General features: G+C 37.2%; 1 protein-coding gene across 1 annotated transcript; it reads right to left on the bottom strand.

Moving 5' to 3' along the window:
* Positions 1-11,376: 11,376 nt before the first annotated feature.
* LOC100603125 (olfactory receptor 10A2) lies at positions 11,377-12,786 on the bottom strand. The gene has a single exon (XM_003254876.3). It carries the CDS (start codon positions 12,770-12,772, stop codon positions 11,819-11,821), a length of 954 nt encoding a protein of 317 aa, XP_003254924.1. The 5' UTR covers positions 12,773-12,786; the 3' UTR covers positions 11,377-11,818.
* Between the last annotated feature and the right edge of the window lie 6,807 nt (positions 12,787-19,593).

Here is a 19,593-nt window from a genome sequence, read left to right as displayed (position 1 = left end):
AATAAATAAATAAATTATGTTAGTAGAAAGTACAGTATATAACAGCAATGGAAAAGAATAAAGTAGTAGAGAAGGAGATAAACATTTAGAGGTGGAAAGTGCCAGGGAAAGCTTCACTGAGAATATGATATTTGAGTAAAGTTCTGAGCAGGTGCAAGAAGTGAATTTAGATTGGTGAAGGAAAGAGGGCGGTAAAGAGAAAAAAATGAGAAAATGCTATTTTAATATTTTTGCTGATTCATATTCATTTAAAACAATGCAACCAAGGAATCACTTCTTTTATGAAAACATCCTTGATACCTCATCTACTTTCATAGTAAGAATGAACATTTATGAAGCATCAAATAAGCACCGTTCTAAGTGTTTTGCATGTATTATCTTATTTGATGCTCACAACACCTGAAGATACAGATAGTATTATTATACGCATTTTACAGTCAAGGAATCTGAGACACAGATAAATTGAGTAGTTTTTTCAGCAAGTGTTGGAATCCTGGGTGGCCTGAGTCCAAGTCAGGGATTTGGCCAACAAGTGACACTTGCACTCACTTTTTCAGAATGGGAATAAATCTGAGCCCACAGGTGAGGACAAGCCAGTATCCAGTACAGGGTGGTAGTAAGAATAAAGCAACACAATTTCTAAAGATGGGCAGAAAATTTCAATATATTAGTAACATTGGAGAACTGGAATACCACTTTCATAGTTCTTATTTTAGAATAAACATTATTGTATGTATTTGTCTCATACAGTAGATGACATGCTCCTTGAAATAGAAATTGTGTTATTCAATTTTTTACCCCAGTGCCTAGAAAGGTAGATGCCCAGTAGATTGTTATTGAATAAATTAATAGATAATGAATAAAATGTGGTAAATAATCAGGGAAACATCTACACAGACACAAAGTAGGTACAGTGAGCCCCATTCATAAGGAATTTAGACAAAGGCACAAAAGAATATAATATAGCATCATACAATTAACACAGACTTAAACAATGATAAAAGATATAAATGTACTTGTCTGCTTCCTCCACCTCAAACCTTCTCTTTGTAGATACCCCATTTCAGTAAATGGCACCACCCCGAAGTACAAGCCAGGAACTGGGATATAATCTAATTTGTCCCCCAAATTTGATTATTTTTACTCCTAAACACTAATTCAATGTCACCTTCTCCAGCCCTACCACCACTGCCTTTAGGTTCTGGATTTATTTTCTCTGGTCTGGAGTATGGTAGGAACCTGCTTCTGGTTCATTCTCTTCAAACCATCCTTGGCTTGTATGTGATCTGTCAGCAACTCTGGTTAAGTCACTTACCTGTTTAATGTCTTTCAATTACTCCGTATGGCCCCTGGGATAAAGTAAATCCTTTAACGAGGTCTTTTCCTGTGATCTCTGCTTATTTTTCCGGTTTCAAATCCCCAGTGTAGCTGATTTTTCCGTCACACAAAAATACTTTGTGTTCCTTACACACATCATAGTCTGTCAGTACTCCTGTGTTTGTGCATGTGGCACTCTTCTGTGGGAATCCTTTCCCTGAAACTATGTACAACTTTTTTTTTAGGTTTTGGGTTATTCTTATTTGCTTTACTTCAAATTCTTTACTCATACTCCCTTTATTTTTAATTGATATGTAATAGTTATACATATTTTGGGAGTACATGTGATATTTTGATACATGTATACAATGTATAATGATCAAATCACGGTAATTGGGATATCCATCACCTCAAGCATCATTTCTTTGTGTTGGGATGGTCATTATGTTAAGTAAATAAGCTAGGCACAGAAAGATAAATATCACATGTTCTTACTCATATGTAGGAGTTTAAAAAAGTATAACTTTCTGCTCATCTTGTAAGAATTGGCTAAAACATCACTTTCTTTTTGAAGTTTCTTGTCCTCCCTTGGCAGAATCAAGAATGTTTTTGTGCTGTCTCATAATGCTTTGTGAAAAACTCTCTTAGAGTATTTTTATAATTGTGTACCTGTGTATCTATTTATATTATCTTAATTGTTAACATCATGAGGACAAATCTATTTGTTCATCGTGTATTTTTTGCACCTAACAAAGTGCTTAACTCCAATTGCTCAGTATTTAATGCAGCCTAAGGTTTGATTATTTTTATAGTACTTTGATGACACTGTTGGATCTCTAAATGAGCCTACAAAGTCAGAACTCTTATGGGTGTTTTTTTAATAGGTGGCATATTATTGGGTTTTGTCTTCCAATGTATATTTCTTTTATTTAAATATTTTGCTATGTTCTGAGAAAATATTTTAAAAGCTTTACTCTAATATAATAGCTTTACATTGCTCAGTGTGCTTTGGGTATCCACTCCCCTAAAATTTAATCAAAATGTTTTCTGGGAGAGAGTCAAGACACTGAGGCACATCAATTAAACCATATCCTAAAATTGATTGACACTAATTTTTTAATCTATACTTTCTGGGCAAAGCTGTCTATTTTTTTTCTCAGTGACCTTAAATCATTTCAGACACTGGTTGGGTTTTTAAAAAACAGTTATAAGTACTGTCTTCTGTTAATGTGGCAACAGAGAGCTCATGAAAGAATTGGTCAAATATCTTAGTGAAGCACAGCTAAACCATTTTGGCCCTCATTCCTTAATCTGAGATCTAATATCAACTTCCTTGTAAAGTCTTTTTGACCATCCTCATTCCCCAACTGGGTAAAATGAATTATTCTCTGGTTGTATTCATCATAACATTTAAAAGTACCCTTATTATAACAATGGTTTTATATATTAATTATTTTTACATATATGTTCTGTCCTGCAAATTGTATACTCCTTGGAGACACAAACAAAATCATATCCATCACTATGTCCATATTACATTGCTTGGTACATATTAAGTAACAATAAATATTTGTTGAATTATGAATTAACATTTATTTTCATAATATTAGTTAATTGGCCTACCATACAAATATTTATCTTAAAAAATTAATGACGTTCTTTGTCATGAAATCATTAGTGAATCCATCATGGATCAAAATAATTGCTATTTTTAAAAAAGTTTTTGTAAAAAATCCTTTTAACAATGTTTTGAATTATTATCTGTTTTAAATTATAAGAGAGATGGAAATAAATGTAGAATTATAAAACTCTATACAAATTGAATTCTTATTGTCCTAATTATTATCACTGATATTACTATACTTTCAAAAAAAAAAACCTCTGAACTTACATTTTTGGTGAAACAGTGCTAGATAGATAGAAAAAAATCCAATGAAGTGTAGCCGAGCCCATTATAGTTGAAACCAGAGAAAAAGCGCAACACGGCATAGTTTGAGAATTTCCTAAAGATACACAACCAGATACTAGTTAGCCTCTGGCCTACATGTGACTAAAGGCTGGGAAGAAAAAGGTTCTCAGGCTGAAAATTCAGACGTTATCAGAGTATTGCTGCATACTCAGTAAATGAAGCTGAGAGAACCCACATATACCTAATAGTAGGTTTGTTTTTTTATTTGTTTATTTATTTTTTACTTTTAGAGCAGGGATGTCCTCTCCTTTTTTACAAACTAAATTTTATAGGGAATTGCAATACTTACATCCATAAGGAAAAGCAAGGGCAGGGGCAAGGCCTCAGGGCTCTACTGCTTAGGTTTTACTTTCTCTTGTCCCCTGAAATGTCCCCCTCAGGCATCTTAAGGGCCCTAGGGCTGCAAGAAATACAATGTGAAAACCTGATTTAGGGCTTTTCAAATGCCTCCTTCTTATACTTGTAATTCTATATTTTCCTTCATTTGTCTTCATCCCTCTCCAACCTTTTCCTTCATATTTTCTCTTTGGATTTATCCTTCCCTCACTTTCTCTTTCATACCCTTCAACTTTCTCTTCTGTTTTTAATTTTTTAGGTTTTTCCTCTACTAAGTCGGGAAGGGATGGTAGAGGGGAAGTTGCTGGGAAGATGTGAAGAATTCCTATAACTGCACGCATGTAGTTATGGCTGTCAGAATGTTATCATGCAGTATAATTCAGCTACTATTTTACTACTGGTCTTGCAAAGCACAGAACCTTTGATAAGTGTGGTTGTGGCTGCAGCCATCAGAGAGAGATGGGAGAGAACCCTGGGCGGCGGGGGAAAGCTAGGCGGAAACTTAGTTGAGGTTGCCTGGTCAGCCGCTTCTCTGTCCAGAGTGTCTCCTTTCAGGGACAATATCTTAGAGAGTCTGTATTTTGTTTCAGTATGGAAGAACTAGATAACATAAGAACTTTGTGAAACTACCACATAAATGATGGTCTGAGACCACATAGTTACAATGGCAAGGACTTTGGAGCCTTAAGTTCAGAGTTAAAATTCTGGCTGTTTATTTATTCATTTATTTATTTTTAACTGAGATGCTGAGCTGCTGACATGACCTTTTCTGAACTGTGTTTTTCTCAATTGTAAAATGGTAATTATAATAAATGTCCTACTTACCTGAGAGGGTGGTTGTTAGAGCAAAATGAGAGATAATATATACGCAAACATTTTGAACATTCGAAAGCACAATACATATCTTACCATTATGTTCTGTCTTTTCCTAGATTCCCTAATTTGTCAAGTCCTGTAAAACTCCAGTTTCTTTAGTTGAGACCCATGCTCTCTTTTCTTGTCTTTGAGAAATATGTCCAAAAAGACACATTTTTTATGGTGAGCCTCTATACAAGAGTTTTCAAGTCTGTGCCCCATCCTCTTACCCTTACTCACCTCCTGCCAGTGACATCTGTCTGTATAAATTCCAGAGAAGCCCTGGTCTATATCAGTCACTCTAGAGCAGCCTTAGGCTATTTCTGAGTGAGTGACTCCAGGGGAGTCCTAAATTATGGCTTTGTCTGTGCAAGTCATTCCAGAGAAGGCCTGGGCTCTGTCGGAGGCATCAGTCATTCCAAAGATGCCCTGGGCTGTGCTTGTCTCAGCCCACAATGCTAGTGAATTCTGGATTGTGCCTTTGTCACATTCTCAAAGAAGCTTTGTCCCAGGGTTGTGTCGGTCACTCCAGGCAAATCCTGGGCTGTGGCTGGGTCAGTCCCTGTAAATAAGCCCCTAGCTGTGCAGCATTTGTCACTCTAGAGGAGTTCTGCACTGGGTCTGTGTCAGTCACTCTGCAGGATTCCAGGCTGGGTCTCAGGATTATTTCATTCTCTGCTGTTTACTGTAGGGAAGTGATTCCCCCAATGCTTTGTTTTCCTAAGGTGAAGTCATAGATTCACTTTCTGACAGGTATGAGTATTGGGGAGTTCCCAGGAGTGCAAAAATTCTGAAGATTCTGCAATTTATAATTAGAGGAAGGTCTTTACTGTAGCTCCAACTTTTTCTGCATTTGTGAGGCTACATGTGTCAAGGGACAAAACTCAGTGGTCTATCCATCCTCCAAGGTTTGTACCCAAGAGAGATTAGAGGAGTATACCAGTATTCTTTCCATAGTTCCCCTCACTTTTCATTCTTTTGGGCTGGTTCTCAGGAGTATTTCTGATCTGAACTCAGAAGAAGTTTTCAGGCATGAGGAAGATAATCAATTAATCATTATCTAAACCAAGTAGAGAATATTAATAAAAACCATAAAGAGTTCACTAGGGATGCTGTTGGTTGGGGAGGTTATTAACTCCATGCTAAGATGAAGAAACTCCAACTGACAGTTTCAACATTCTAACCTTTCTGCGATAGGAATTGAAGTTGAGGAAGTAAGGTAAAGTCAATGCTTTGGGATAATTCCCCCCAGACATAAGGGCTTCATTCGAAGACCCAAATGGACATCTGAATATTCCTTACTGTTTTTGAAAGAGACCTTTGATTGCATGTTTCTTATTGAAAGCAGCAATCTTATCTGCCTTGATTGTTACTGTTTGCTTGGTATCTAGCATGGTATCTGCACTTATGTGCTTGAATTTTTCCACAAGGCATATTTAATGTACTGACCTGTCTCACTCCTATCTATATAACTTGAGATTTTCTATTTTGATTGATTAGGATGGCATGCTCATCTTGTACTTTGTTCTACAGAATACTCCACATTTCCCCCCAAAAAAAGTGATAATAGATTACTCAGTGGATAAAAATTAACAGCTATTTATTGTTCCCCCTGATAACCCTTATCTTCTTCCAGTGTGTACTCTAAATCCCTGTTGGCTCCCATGCTTACTTGGGATTACAACCAAAGATAATGTGAGAGTAGATATGGCCACCCGACTTCTCTCTGCCATTCTTCCTCTCATACTCTCCCTCTCCCCTGGTCCTGCTCTCTAGCATTTGGAGGAGGAACAATTGTAACACAGGATGCAATGACCAATGAACAAATGCACAAGATCCACTTTGAGTCTTGCTTCATTTATCCGACAAATATTTAGTGGATGCCTAACAAGTAGCAAGCACTAGAGATTTAATAATGAATTTAATGGACATTGTCCTTGGCCTCATGGAACATACAGTTTAGAGGGGAAGACAAACATCAAACAACCATGTAAAAATGTGAAATTACAATTGTAATGAACATGTAACTGGAAGAAAGCTATGTATCTTCAAAAATAGCACCACCATTTCCCCTTTCCCTAGCTATAAACTATAAGCATGAGAGACCTGGATGATAATTTAATAAAATTATTATGAGCAGCAACCCCAAAGCTTCAGCCATGTTTTAGGATTGCTAAACAAGAAGTCTTTATGAGGTAAATCAGTCATCATGAGCTACTTTCTCAGTCCCAGAAATCCCAAAGGGGGGGCACCATAAAAGTGGGAGATGAAGAAAAAGAAATATCACTGCCCTATGTAATGATGTATGGTTCTGAGTCCATTGTGAAAAATAAAGATACCTTGAAAATAATTAATGAAATAAAAAATATTTATTTTTTACATATATGTAGACTCTTCTAATAATGCATATCTTTGGGAGATGAGTTTGAATATTTGTGTTTGGTTGAAATTACTCATGGAAAAATCACACTGGTGGGTAGATGTTGAACTTGGAGAGGTGACCACACATCGAACTGTGTTCTAGATTTAGGGTGTTAGTGGTCATTATTTTCCATGGTAATCTTTTTATTTGTACAAATTGATGGGACACGTGAAACTTTGTTACATGTACATACTGAATGATCAAGTGATCAAGTCAGAGTATTTAGGGTCCATCATCCTGGAACAATATATCTCTATTTAACTATAGTCATTTTATCAAGGGTAATTTTTAAATGTTTCGATTAAATTCTTTTGTTTTTTTCTGGTTCATACACTCAGACGATGACAAGCACTTCTAATAGGAGGATGGTAGTGGATACTGTTGTAGTTCCTTCTTAATACTTCTGAGTCACTTTTACTGGCTCTGTGCCTCCTTTCTCAGCTTCTTCAAGCTTTACTTTAAAAAAATTATCAAGGTAATGAACCTCCATCATCACCTCCAAACGTTTGGAGGTGATGAACCTATCATCACCTCCAAACGTTTCCTTGTGTGTGGGGGGGTGGGGGTAGGGGAGGGAGTAAGAACACTTAGCATAGCCTTTACTTGATTTCTTTCTAACAGTTTGCACCTGACACCTTCAAAACAATGCCCTTGGGCATTAGGAACCCTCTCCAGGACACAGAGATGCCTGAGAGTTTTTCTTGTCCCCTTTGCCCACCCCACAGTCCACCAGTAGCCAATAGATGGCTGGAGTGGAACAAAAGCTTACTTCCTATGCCCTGATGTGAACAAACTCTCAGATTTATGTATGCCCTGGAATTCCTTGCTGGATCAGGTGGAATTTGGGATTTCAATTGAAATTGTACCTTTGTTTAGCCTCTTCCCCATTTCTTTTTTTTTAATTTTATTATTATTATAATTTAAGTTTTAGGGTACATGTGCACAATGTTCAGGTTTGTCACATATGTATACATGTCCCATGCTGGTGTGCTGCACCCATCAACTCATCATTTAGCATTAGGTATATCTCCCAACTTTCCCCATTCAATTAATGGTTTTGCTTTAACAAGTCAACTTTACTTGAGTCCTTGGCTCCATATCTGATTCTAGGAAAACCTAGCCTGTGATGAAAGTCTTGTATCCTAAGACAAGTCTAATTGCCGTTGGTTGAGGATAGATATTCCTAAAAGGTGGAAAGGGATTCATAACACGGAGATATGAAGGAAAAAGCTTCAGGCTTGACTTTCTGTGTAAAGAATATTCATTTATTTTATACCTCTTTTATGGATCTCTTCCAGGCTTTCAGAACACCTATGCTCTACTACAGGAACTGATTTTGCTGAAGAATCAGCCTTCCTCTCTTGAGCAGTGCATTTCCCCACATGTAATCTACTTTTAAGAATCCTATCAATTCTTTTTTTTTTTTTATTATACTTTAGGTTTTAGGGTACATGTGCACAATGTGCAGGTTTGTTACATATGTATCCATGTGCCATGTTGATTTCCTGCACCCATTAACTCGTCATTTAGCATTAGGTATATCTACTAATGCTGTTCCTCCCCCCTCCCCCCACCCCACAACAGTCCCCAGAATGTGATATTCCCCTTCCTGTGTCCATGAGTTCTCATTGTTCAATTCCCACCTATGAGTGAGAACATGCAGTGTTTGGTTTTTTGTCCTTGCGATAGTTTACTGAGAATGATGGTTTCCAGTTTCATCCATGTCCCTACAAAGGACACGAACTCATCATTTTTTATGGCTGCATAGTATTCCATGGTGTATATGTGCCACATTTTCTTAATCCAGTCTATCGTTGTTGGACATTTGGGTTGGTTCCAACTCTTTGCTATTGTGAATAGTGCCGCAATAGACATACGTGTGCATGTGTCTTTATAGCAGCATGATTTATAGTCCTTTGGGTATATACCCAGTAATGGGATGGCTGGGTCAAATAGTATTTCTAGTTCTAGATCCCTGAGGAATCGCCACACTGACTTCCACAATGGTTGAACTAGTTTACAGTCCCACCAACAGTGTAAGTGTTCCTATTTCTCCACATCCTTTCCAGCACCTGTTGTTTCCTGCTTTTTTAATGATGGCCATTTTAACTGGTGTGAGATGGTATCTCACTGTGGTTTTGATTTGCATTTCTCTGATGGCCAGTGGTGATGACCATTTCTTCATGTGTTTTTTGGCTGCATACATGTCTTCTTTTGAGAAGTGTCTGTTCATGTCCTTTGCCCACTTTTTGATGGGGTTGTTTGTTTTTTTCTTGTAAATTTGTTTGAGTTCATTGTAGATTCTGGATATTAGCCCTTTGTCAGATGAGTAGGTTGCAAAAATTTTCTCCCATTCTGTAGGTTGCCTGTTCACTCTGATGGTGGTTTCTTTTGCTGTGCAGAAGCTCTTTAGTTTAATTAGATCCCATTTGTCAATTTTGGCTTTTGTTGCCATTGCTTTTGGTGTTTTAGACATGAAGTCCTTGCCCACACCTATGTCCTGAATGGTATGGCCTAGGTTTTCTTGTAGGATTTTAATGGTTTTAGGTCTAACATTTAAGTCTTTAATCCATCTTGAATTAATTTTTGTATAAGGTATAAGGAAGGGATCTAGTTTCAGCTTTCTACATATGGCTAGCCAGATTTCCCAGCACCATTTATTAAATAGGGAATCCTTTCCCCATTTCTTGTTTTTGTCAGGTTTGTCAAAGATCAGATAGTTGTAGATATGCGGCATCATTTCTGAGGGCTCTGTTCTGTTCCATTGATCTATATCTCTGTTGTGGTACCAGTACCATGCTGTTTTGGTTACTGTAGCCTTGTAGTATAGTTTGAAGTCAGGTAGCGTGATGCCTCCAGCTTTGTTCTTTTGGCTTAGGATTGACTTGGCGATGCGGGCTCTTTTTTGGTTCCATATGAACTTTAAAGTAGTTTTTTCCAATTCTGTGAAGAAAGTCATTGGTAGCTTGATGGGGATGGCATTGAATCTATAAATTACTTTGGGCAGTATGGCCATTTTCACGATATTGATTCTTCCAACCCATGAGCATGGAATGTTCTTCCATTTGTTTGTATCCTCTTTTATTTCATTGAGCAGTGGTTTGTAGTTCTCCTTCAAGAGGTTCTTCACATCCCTTGTAAGTTGGATTCCTAGGTATTTTATTGTCTTTGAAGCAATTGTGAATGGGAGTTCACTCATGATTTGGCTCTCTGTTTGTCTGTGATTGGTGTACAAGAATGCTTGTTATTTTTGTACATTGATTTTGTATCCTGAGACTTTGCTGAAGTTGCTAATCAGCTTAAGGAGATTTTGGGCTGAGACAATGGGATTTTCTAGATATACAATCATGTCATCTGCAAACAGGGACAATTTGACTTCCTCTTTTCCTAATTGAATACCCTTTATTTCCTTCTCCTGCCTGATTGCTCTGGCCAGAACTTCCAGCACTATGTTGAATAGGAGCGGTGAGAGAGGGCATCCCTGTCTTGTGCCAGTTTTCAGAGGGAATGCTTCCAGTTTTTGCCCATTCAGTATGATATTGGCTGTGGGTTTGTCATATATAGCTCTTATTATTTTGAGATACGTCCCATCAATACCTAATTTATTGAGAGTTTTTAGCATGAAGGGTTGTTGAATAAGAATCCTATGAATTTTTCCTCAAAATTATTTTAAATTACTTCTTATTCATATCATTCCACTCCAGGTCACCATCATTTCTCAGTTAGACTACCCACTCATTTATTCTTCTTTCATACACAACTGAAAAATCAGAGGAGTGATTTCATTGTAATGTGAAAGTTTTTCTTGGGCAAGACAAATCTTCCACAGTGAGATAAATGTCTTTAGGCTTTGGCATCAGAAACCCTTATGTCTATTTTATAGAAAAATTTTAAAGTGTGCCTGCATCTTAGGCCTCATCCCCGAAGAGGAGTATCCCTTATTTTATGCAGCTTTTGGCTCCTGGCAAGTGGCATTGACTCCCATGACCACCTAAGGACTACCCCCTACCCCAGTTCAAATTGTCCCAGCATCAAACATCATTGTTCTCATCAAAACATTGTTGGTATTTTCATTCTACTGTTGTTGTATATTTTAAATATCTACTGTGGCAACCTCCAGCCTCAATGAGCTGCCTGCTGGTCAGTCTACGTTGTCTCTCTGGGAACCAAATGTTGTTTCTACTAATGCCTTGTCTTTAAAGTTGCATGTATTTTGAGTCTAGCCCTAACCCTAGCCCTACTTCCCCATAATATTTTTAATGCAAAGGTTTGCATAAGCTTTACAGGAATGCATACATCCTATTAAAAGGGAAATACCTGGCCTGGCATGGTGGCCCACACCTGTAATCCCAGCTGTTGGGAGGCTGAGGCAGGCAGATCACTTGAGGCCAGGAGCTCCAACATGGTAAAACTCCATGTCTACTAAAAAATAAAAAATAAAAAAAGATTAGTTGGGCGTGGCTTGGCATGCCTGTAATCCCAGCTGCTCAAGAGGCTGAGGCATGAGAATTGCTTGAATCCAGACGGTGGAGGTTGTAGTGAGCCAAGCTTGTGCCATTGCACCTCAGCAGCCTGAGTAATAGAGCAGACCCTGTCTCAAAAAAAAAAAAAAAGAAAGAAAAGAAAAGAGAAACAATTGTGTTGCATGCAATGGAAATAGTTGGCCACAGAAGTGCTGTCATACCAGTTGAAACAAGGAAAACAATGTAAGTCTACAATGGGCAGACAGAGGAGTTTTCATAGTTGGTGGTGCTAGTTCGAAACTACTTCTGTGCTCTTTTCTCTCCACTCAGCTTTCCAAAAGCCATTTCAGCAACAGGACTTCATCTCACTGGAGATGTGGAAAGATGCAGAGAGGAATCTCAAATCTGGGACTGATTGTTTCCCATCCAGTAAAATGTAGCCTTACTTCCTAAGGTCTATGGGATACAGTTTCTGAGGGCTAGGGCCTTGCAGACCATCCTGCTTAGGGCATTCTTCACCTCGTTATTTCTCAGGCTGTAGATAATGGGGTTCAACATGGGAGTCACAACAGTGTAGGACAATGATAGCAGCTTCTTGCCCTCAGGAGAATTATTTGATTTAGGCCGAAAATATGTGAGGCTTAATGATATATAGAAAAGAGAGACAACAAGGAGGTGTGAGGAACACGTAGAGAAGGCTTTATTCTTCCCTTTAGCTGATGGGATCTTGAGGATGGCAGCAGCAATGCGAGTATAGGAACACAAGATCAGCAAGCAGGGGATCATGACCACCAGAATGGTTCCGACGATGGCGTAGATCTCAAACAGTGCTGTGTCTGCACAGACCAGCCTCAGCACAGGTGGGCTGTCACAGAAGAAGTGGTTCATCTTGTTGGTGCCACAGAATGGAAAACTGAAGAGCCATGTGGTCTGCACAGTAGCCACAGGAAAGCCTGGGAACCAGGAAGCAGCAGCCAGTTTGGCCCGTGTCCTTTGGTTCATGATGACTGGGTAGTGCAAGGGACTGCAGATGGCCACATAGCGGTCATATGCCATGGTAGCCAGGAGGAAGCATTCAGCCACTCCAAAGAAGAAGAAGAAATACATCTGAGTGGCACAGCCAAGGAAGGAGATGGTTGTGTCCTGGGCAAGCAGGGTCCCCAGCATTTTGGGCACAATGACTAGGTTGAAGCCAATCTCCAGGAAAGATAAGTTTCTGAGGAAGAAGTACATGGGGCTGTGTAGCATGGGGTCAGCTAGGGTAACCAGAAAGATGAGGCAGTTTCCCATCAGGGTGACCAGGTAGATGGTTAGAAATGTCAGGAAGAGTAATGACTGTATTTCAGTAGGCAGGGAAGAGAAGCTCATGAGGATAAACTCACATATTCTTGTCCAGTTTCCTGTAGCCATAAGTATGGGCAGAAGTCCCCAACTGTGGTCATGCAGAAAGATTCTTTATTGGAAGTCAGATTCTCAATTTGTTTTTCAGACTCCCTCTTACTGTCAGGGAAAGAGGCAAGGTCAGCACCTCAGGCAGAGGAAGTGCCTTGGGTTGTCTAAGAATAAAACACAATAAATAGTAGCCAGAGCCTAATATCTGAGATGGGCCTGAATCAGCTTCTAGAGGAGCTGATATTTCTGTTCACACATTAAGTTATTCAGAAAGGCCATGCAAAGTCAGAATCACAAGTTTCTGAAGGGTCCCTCAAAGGATACATTTTGGGAGAAAGTGATGTTTCTGAAAACACTTAAACTTATGAAACACACCGAGTGTTTATAATCTTGTAAAAGAACACATACATTTAAATTTATCAAAACTTTAGAAATATATTTATAACTATCATGAAGAATGCATATAATATGTTTTCTACTCTTCATGAACCTTTCTTGACTGGCTAGAATTTGAGAGGAGGGTGAAAGGTTAACATGTATTAAGGACCATTTACATATGCATGTTTTTGTTCTTTTATATCTCTGGTTTATATATGAGGAAACTGATCCCAGATAATTTAAGAAACACCAATTACATGGCAGATCTTGAATCCAAACCACATCTATTGGATTACAAAACCCTTCAGATTTTTACTAAATCATGCTTTGTTGGACTGTCATGCCTTATCTGATGACTAACTCCTTAATTTGTAGGAGAATTAGAATTGGGATTTCTGCAAAATCACAGTGAAGACAGACAAAGATAAGCACGAGAACCAACATTATTAGCATTAAGACGTTTAGGAGATTTCCTAGACATAACTGAATCCCAATTTTGTATTACTGGTTTCTAATTTGCAGTTGGTTATCTAGAGGCTCTTCTTATTGTATTTGCAATCTAGAATATTGAAGTCTAGTGGAGAAATGGTGATATTAAGCTGGAAAATGAAATTGAGAGGCTGGGATAAATAAAAAAAGAAATGAATGTGGTTAGCAAACTGTGGTAAAAAAAATTAATAATAAAAATTAAAAACATTATTAGGAGCAGTAAAAACCAGAACTGACACAAAGTAAAAGATAAACAAAGATATGGTCAGTGTTTTGGATATATTACATTAATAGGCTTATATTACATGCTGAGAATTTTGGACTTCATTTTATAGATGAGGAGATTCACCTGAATATTTGAAGCTGCAGAGTTACTTGTCATAATGCTATGTAGAAGGATCACTCTGACATTGTTGATAGAATGGGATAGAGAAGGGATCAAAAGCTGTAGGCCTCAGATCAAGAAGACTAGATGGTATATCTATAATTACCCTCCGTCTTTACTCACAATCCGTTTTCAAGCAGCAGACAACTTATTTAAAAGAGGCTAAATATTAGTCAGGTCTTGGTGAGTAATTTGAACTTCAAGGTTATGTTTAAAACTCCAGAGCATCTATGAAGGAAAAAACACCATTCTTATAAAAGAATTATAATCAAACTGATCTAAGATTTCTCAGCAATGCTAAACATTAAATGAAGCAATGTCTACAGTTTTTAGCTCGGTTTCAGAAAAATAAATGTAAGTTTAAAAAATAATAAAAGAACCAATGATGAAAAGACAGATCATCTCAACTAGAAACTCTTTCACTGTAAGCCAGGCATGGTGGCTCATGCCTGTAATCCCAGCACTTTGGGAGACTGAGGCAGGTGGATCACTTGAGCCTAGGAGTTTGAGACCAGCCTCAGCAAGATGGCAAAACCCCATCTCTACAAAAAATGGAAAAACTATCCAAGTGTGGTGGCATATGCCTGTTGTCCTAGCTACTCAGGAGGCTGAGGTGGGAGGATCACCAGAGCTCGGGAGGGTGAGGCTACAGTGAGCTGTGATTGTGCGACTGCACTCCAGCCTGGGTGACAGAGTGAGACTCAGTCTCAACAAAAAAGAAAAAAAAAGTAAAGAAAAAAATAGAAACTCTTTTACTGTCATTCCAAGGCAAGCTAGCCCATAAGTAAACAGAGAAGGTTATGGGAGATATGAAGACAAAACACTTTAGGTTAATGAGATGAAATCCAAGATATCAAATCAATTGTTTCCCTTTTCAAAAACAAGAATCTGAAAGAAAGTTGAAAGACATTAAATTGTCTTTATTACTTACTCTCAACAAAGCCCTATAAAATATTGAATATTGAGGCCAGGCATGGTGGCTCATGCCTGTAATCCCGGCACTTTGGGAGGCCAAGGTGGGAGGATCACTTGAGGCCAGGAGTTTGAGAACAGCCTGGCCAACATGCTGAAACCCCCTCTCTACTAAAAATACAAAAATTAGCTGGCCGTGGTGGCGCACGAACTCGGGAGGCAGAGGTTGCAGTGAGCCAAGACTGCACCACTGCATTCTAGCCTGGGCGACAGAAGGAGACTCTGTCTCAGTAATAATAATAATAATAATAGAATATTGAATAAGTACTCATGAAAATGACAGTGTTGGGCCAGAAAAGACCACCTTGGGGGACAAAACAAAGCCATGATTATTGAAGTTAAACCTTGTGGAGCAAAATGCCAGAAACTTAAGAAAACTGAGTCAATTAGAATACAAATTTGAAAAATTACACCCAAGTTACTGGGAAAAATTATGAAAACATAACAATTGTAAGAAGAATAATGAAGTAAAATACAAGAAATAAAATCACTATAACAGGTATTCCAGAATGACAGAAAGAATGAAGAGGGGTAGAAATAATATCCAAAGAAGTACCAGAGGAAGAATAAATATCTCTGATCTAATGGAAGAGATGACTTTTTGAACCCAAAGAATCCCTAAGTACGAAAGAAAATTTTAATATATTCACACAAACATGTTTTTATTTTAATGAAAGATTTTTTTTTAAATTCTGAAAATAGAGAAAAGTTCTGATAAGTAACCAAACTGGAAAATGATTAAAACAAAATAAAACAAAACAAAAATACCCCCTATAAACCACAACCAAACAAAAAAATAAAAAGTGTTCACCATTAGGGAAATGCATATAATACATATATGCTTATAAAGACCCCAATGATATATCACTACAAACATATAAGAATGGGTTAAAAAAAAAAAGTGACAACACCAAATGCTGGTGAGGATTTGATGAATTGGATCATTCATACATTGCTGATGAAAATGTAAATAGTATCAGAGATGTTCAATCTTTTGGCTTCACTGGGCCACATTGGAAGAAGAAGAATTGACTGATAAGCTAAAATTAAAAAAAAAAAAAAAACCTAAAAAAAAATCTCATAAAGGTTTAAGAAAGTTTACAAATTTCTATTGGGCCATGCAAAGCCGTCGTGGTCTGCATGTGGCCTGCAGGGTTGGACAAGCTTGGTATAGCCACTGTAGAAAACAGTTTGACGGTTCTCTGAAAAAACTAAGCATAGCAACTGCGGTACAATCAGTAATTGTACCTTTGGGTATTTATCCCTGAGAAATGAAGACTATGTTCATATAAAAACATGAATATTCCTCAGTGCTGTATTCATAATAGCCTCGAATTGTTAAAAACCCAGATGATGAAACAAATTATGATGCATTTATACCTTAGTAAACTCAGCAGTAGAGAAGATGAACTATTGATACATGCAATAACATGAATGAATTTACAGATAATTCTGAGTGAAAAAAAGACACATTTTTTATTATTCCACTTACATAACATTTCTGTAATGACAAAAATTATAGGAATGGAAAAGAGATTAGTGATTGCCAGTGACTAACGAGAGGGTGGGGACAAGAGGGAAGCAGGTCTGGATATAAAAGACCAAGGTGGGAGATTTTCCTAGCAATGGAATCCTCTGCTATGGAGGGTCATTTGGATGTTTGCAAATACTTTCATCATTACATGATTCTGTTGACAGAAATGATTATGTCTCCTGTAAAACTCCATATTTACTCACATAAAAAACTGATAAAAAGAATTGCTAATGAATTTTTTTAAATCTGCTAAATATAGAGTTGCAATAAGCTTTGAACACATTTTTTAAAATAATAAAAGACAATATCTTCTTAATTTATTTAAAAATTGCCTCAGGAAAAATAGAAATTTCCCAGTCATATTTCAATGAAATCTTTGCATATTTGTGGGTCAGAATTATTGAATCAGTGTGAATATTTAGTAAGCATAGCCAATTATTTGTTTGTTCAGTGCTGACTATTATAATTATAAACTGAAAATGATGATCAACAGAATGAATGGCTCAATTATGGAGCATGTATTTAAGGAAATACCGTGTAATCTTTAAAGTCATTTTTGAAGAACATTTAATGCTGTCATATAATAATCACCATATAATATTAAATGAAAAACAACACAGCCTGCACACATGTGATACATTTACAATTTTAAAAATATATGCTATATAAAAAGACTGAAAGGCTATATGCAAAATGTAAAAGTGACCTATTTCAAGTGGTAAAAGGAGGGGATTTATTTTCTTATTTTTATTTTTCTGGATTTCCAAATTTTCTACAGTGAGGTATATTTGCTCTGCATTAGCAATAAAAACATTGAAAATGAAAATGATGATCATAATAATGATGAAGCTGGCAATATTCCCTGAGTATGTAATAGATTTATGCTTTGTGCTTTATAGTAATTCTCTTAATTTTTTTCTCACAACTCTAGGATTTAAGTGCCATTATCCTCTCCATGTTAGAGATGAATAAACAAATTTCAAACTGATATGTAATTTTATGTAACCAAGATATTATAATAAAACATAATATTCAATGTATGTCATTCATTGTAAGATGAACATATATGTTCATTTATATATAAATATATATTAATGAAATTAATTAATTAAATTAAATTAATTAAATATATATTTATATATATAAGAAATTTTGTAATTATATGGAAAATAAATGGCAGAGCCTGAACTTAAAACAGAGAAAAATTTATAATTAAAAAATTGGGGTTTTCTCATTGTTCAATTCCCACCTATGAGTGAGAACATGCGGTGTTTGGTTTTTTGTCCTTGTGATAGTTTACTGAGAATGATGTCTTCCAGTTTCATCCATGTCTCTACAAAGGACATGAACTCATCATTTTTTATGGCTGCATAGTATTCCATGGTGTATATGTGCCACATTTTCTTAATCCAGTCTATCTTTGTTGGACATTTGGGTTGGTTCCAACTCTTTGCTATTGTGAATATTGCCGCAATAAACATACGTGTGCATGTGTGGGGGGAGGGACAGCATTAGGAGATATACCTAATGCTAAATGACGAGTTAATGGGTGCAGGAAATCAACATGGCACATGGATACATATGTAACAAACCTGCACATTGTGCACATGTACCCTAAAACCTAAAGTATAATAAAAAAAAAACTATGAGAAAAAAGGAAAAAAAAAAAAAAAGAGAAAGCTAGAATTAAAAAAAAAAAAAAATTGGGGTTTTCAACAAGCCATATGAAATGAACTTAAGCTACACCCAAAATGTCATCTTTGGTCTCCCACATCCATCTCTCCTTCTTCTGCTTCACTGTTGAGCTTCTTACTATTTACCAAACAGTTCTTTTTGCTTGCCCCTGCCTTTGCATGTGACATTATTTCTGCCTGCACGTCCCCTCCTCTATCTGGCTGACTCCTTCAAATCCTCAAAACTCAGCTCTGTCTGTCATGTGATACTTCCAGATAGGATTAGTCATCTTCTCTATTTTCCTCTATCCTTTAAAAATATTTTTAATTATTTACTATATATACTTTTTTAATTATTTACTATATATACTACCAATATATATCTCACTCTTTAAACTTCTCCATAGTTTAAACTATCTTAGTTATCTTTATAAGAAGAAGCCCAGTGTTTTTACCAAGTAAGCTATTTATACGTGTTTTTGGACAGCTGATTGTATAAAGGATTACACGAGTTCTACAAAGTTCATTCTTGGAGTTTTTATTCACCATTAGGATTTTTTTTTTCTCAATGACTGTCTTTTTTTTTGTTAGAACTGCACTTTAACTAGAAGCCTCATGACACATGTGTTGTATGTGGTACTGGTGGAGAAGACTGGGGAGAAGGAGGGGCAGAAACACTTGCTGGGATTCCCATAGAACTTCTGAAAACTACTGGGGAAGAAAAGCTAGTACCCTGTCTCCAGTGTGGGAGAAGCATTGCAGAAGTTGGCAGCTCATGGCCAGCCCACAGCATTCTTGCCATTTCCTCTAGAACAGGGGTGTCCAATCTTTTGTCTTCCCATTGGAAGTAGAAAAATTTCTTGGTCACACATAAAATGCACTAAGACTAATGATAGCTTATGAGCAAAAAAGAAAGGAAAAAAATCTCATAATGTTTTAACAAAGTTTATGAATTTATGTTGGGCCACATTCAAAGCCACCTTGGGCCGCATGTGGCCCATGGACCACAGGTTGGACAAACTTGCTCTAGAACTTCCCTAGGAACATCCTTTGCTAATCACCTGACTGTCCCAGGACCTGGAACCCACTCTTCTAGGTCTTCTCTGACTGTAGAGTTGTTGTAAAGTAGTAGTTTGCGCCAATGTTCTCCGTCTCATAAATGTTCCACTGAGGCAAGTCTTTTTAGTGTTACTTAGATGAAAATCAAGACCTGAAGGGGGGTATATGTCCTGTGAAGTTTGTGGGACCTGGAAGCTTCCTGACTCAGAAAACTTTAGAGGACAGAATTGGAAAAAGCCTGGGTAATATCAGTCTTTTTTGTGAGCCCAGATCTCACTTATCTTATGACATAGAATAAACTGATGCCCAAGGAGAGAGGAACTGATGAGATCTCCCAACGTGGACAGAA

The sequence above is a fragment of the Nomascus leucogenys genome, chromosome 15, assembly GCF_006542625.1.
Source record: "Nomascus leucogenys isolate Asia chromosome 15, Asia_NLE_v1, whole genome shotgun sequence".
In the NCBI taxonomy this organism is placed as follows: Eukaryota; Metazoa; Chordata; class Mammalia; order Primates; family Hylobatidae; genus Nomascus; species Nomascus leucogenys.
The sequence above is the reverse complement of the archived record's forward strand: the minus strand, read 5'-3'. Positions and strand labels throughout refer to the sequence as shown.

Bases quoted from the DNA above. Each gene is read 5' to 3' on its own strand.
- LOC100603125 (XM_003254876.3), bottom strand. From the start codon at position 12,772: ATGGCTACAGGAAACTGGACAAGAATATGTGAGTTTATCCTCATGAGC.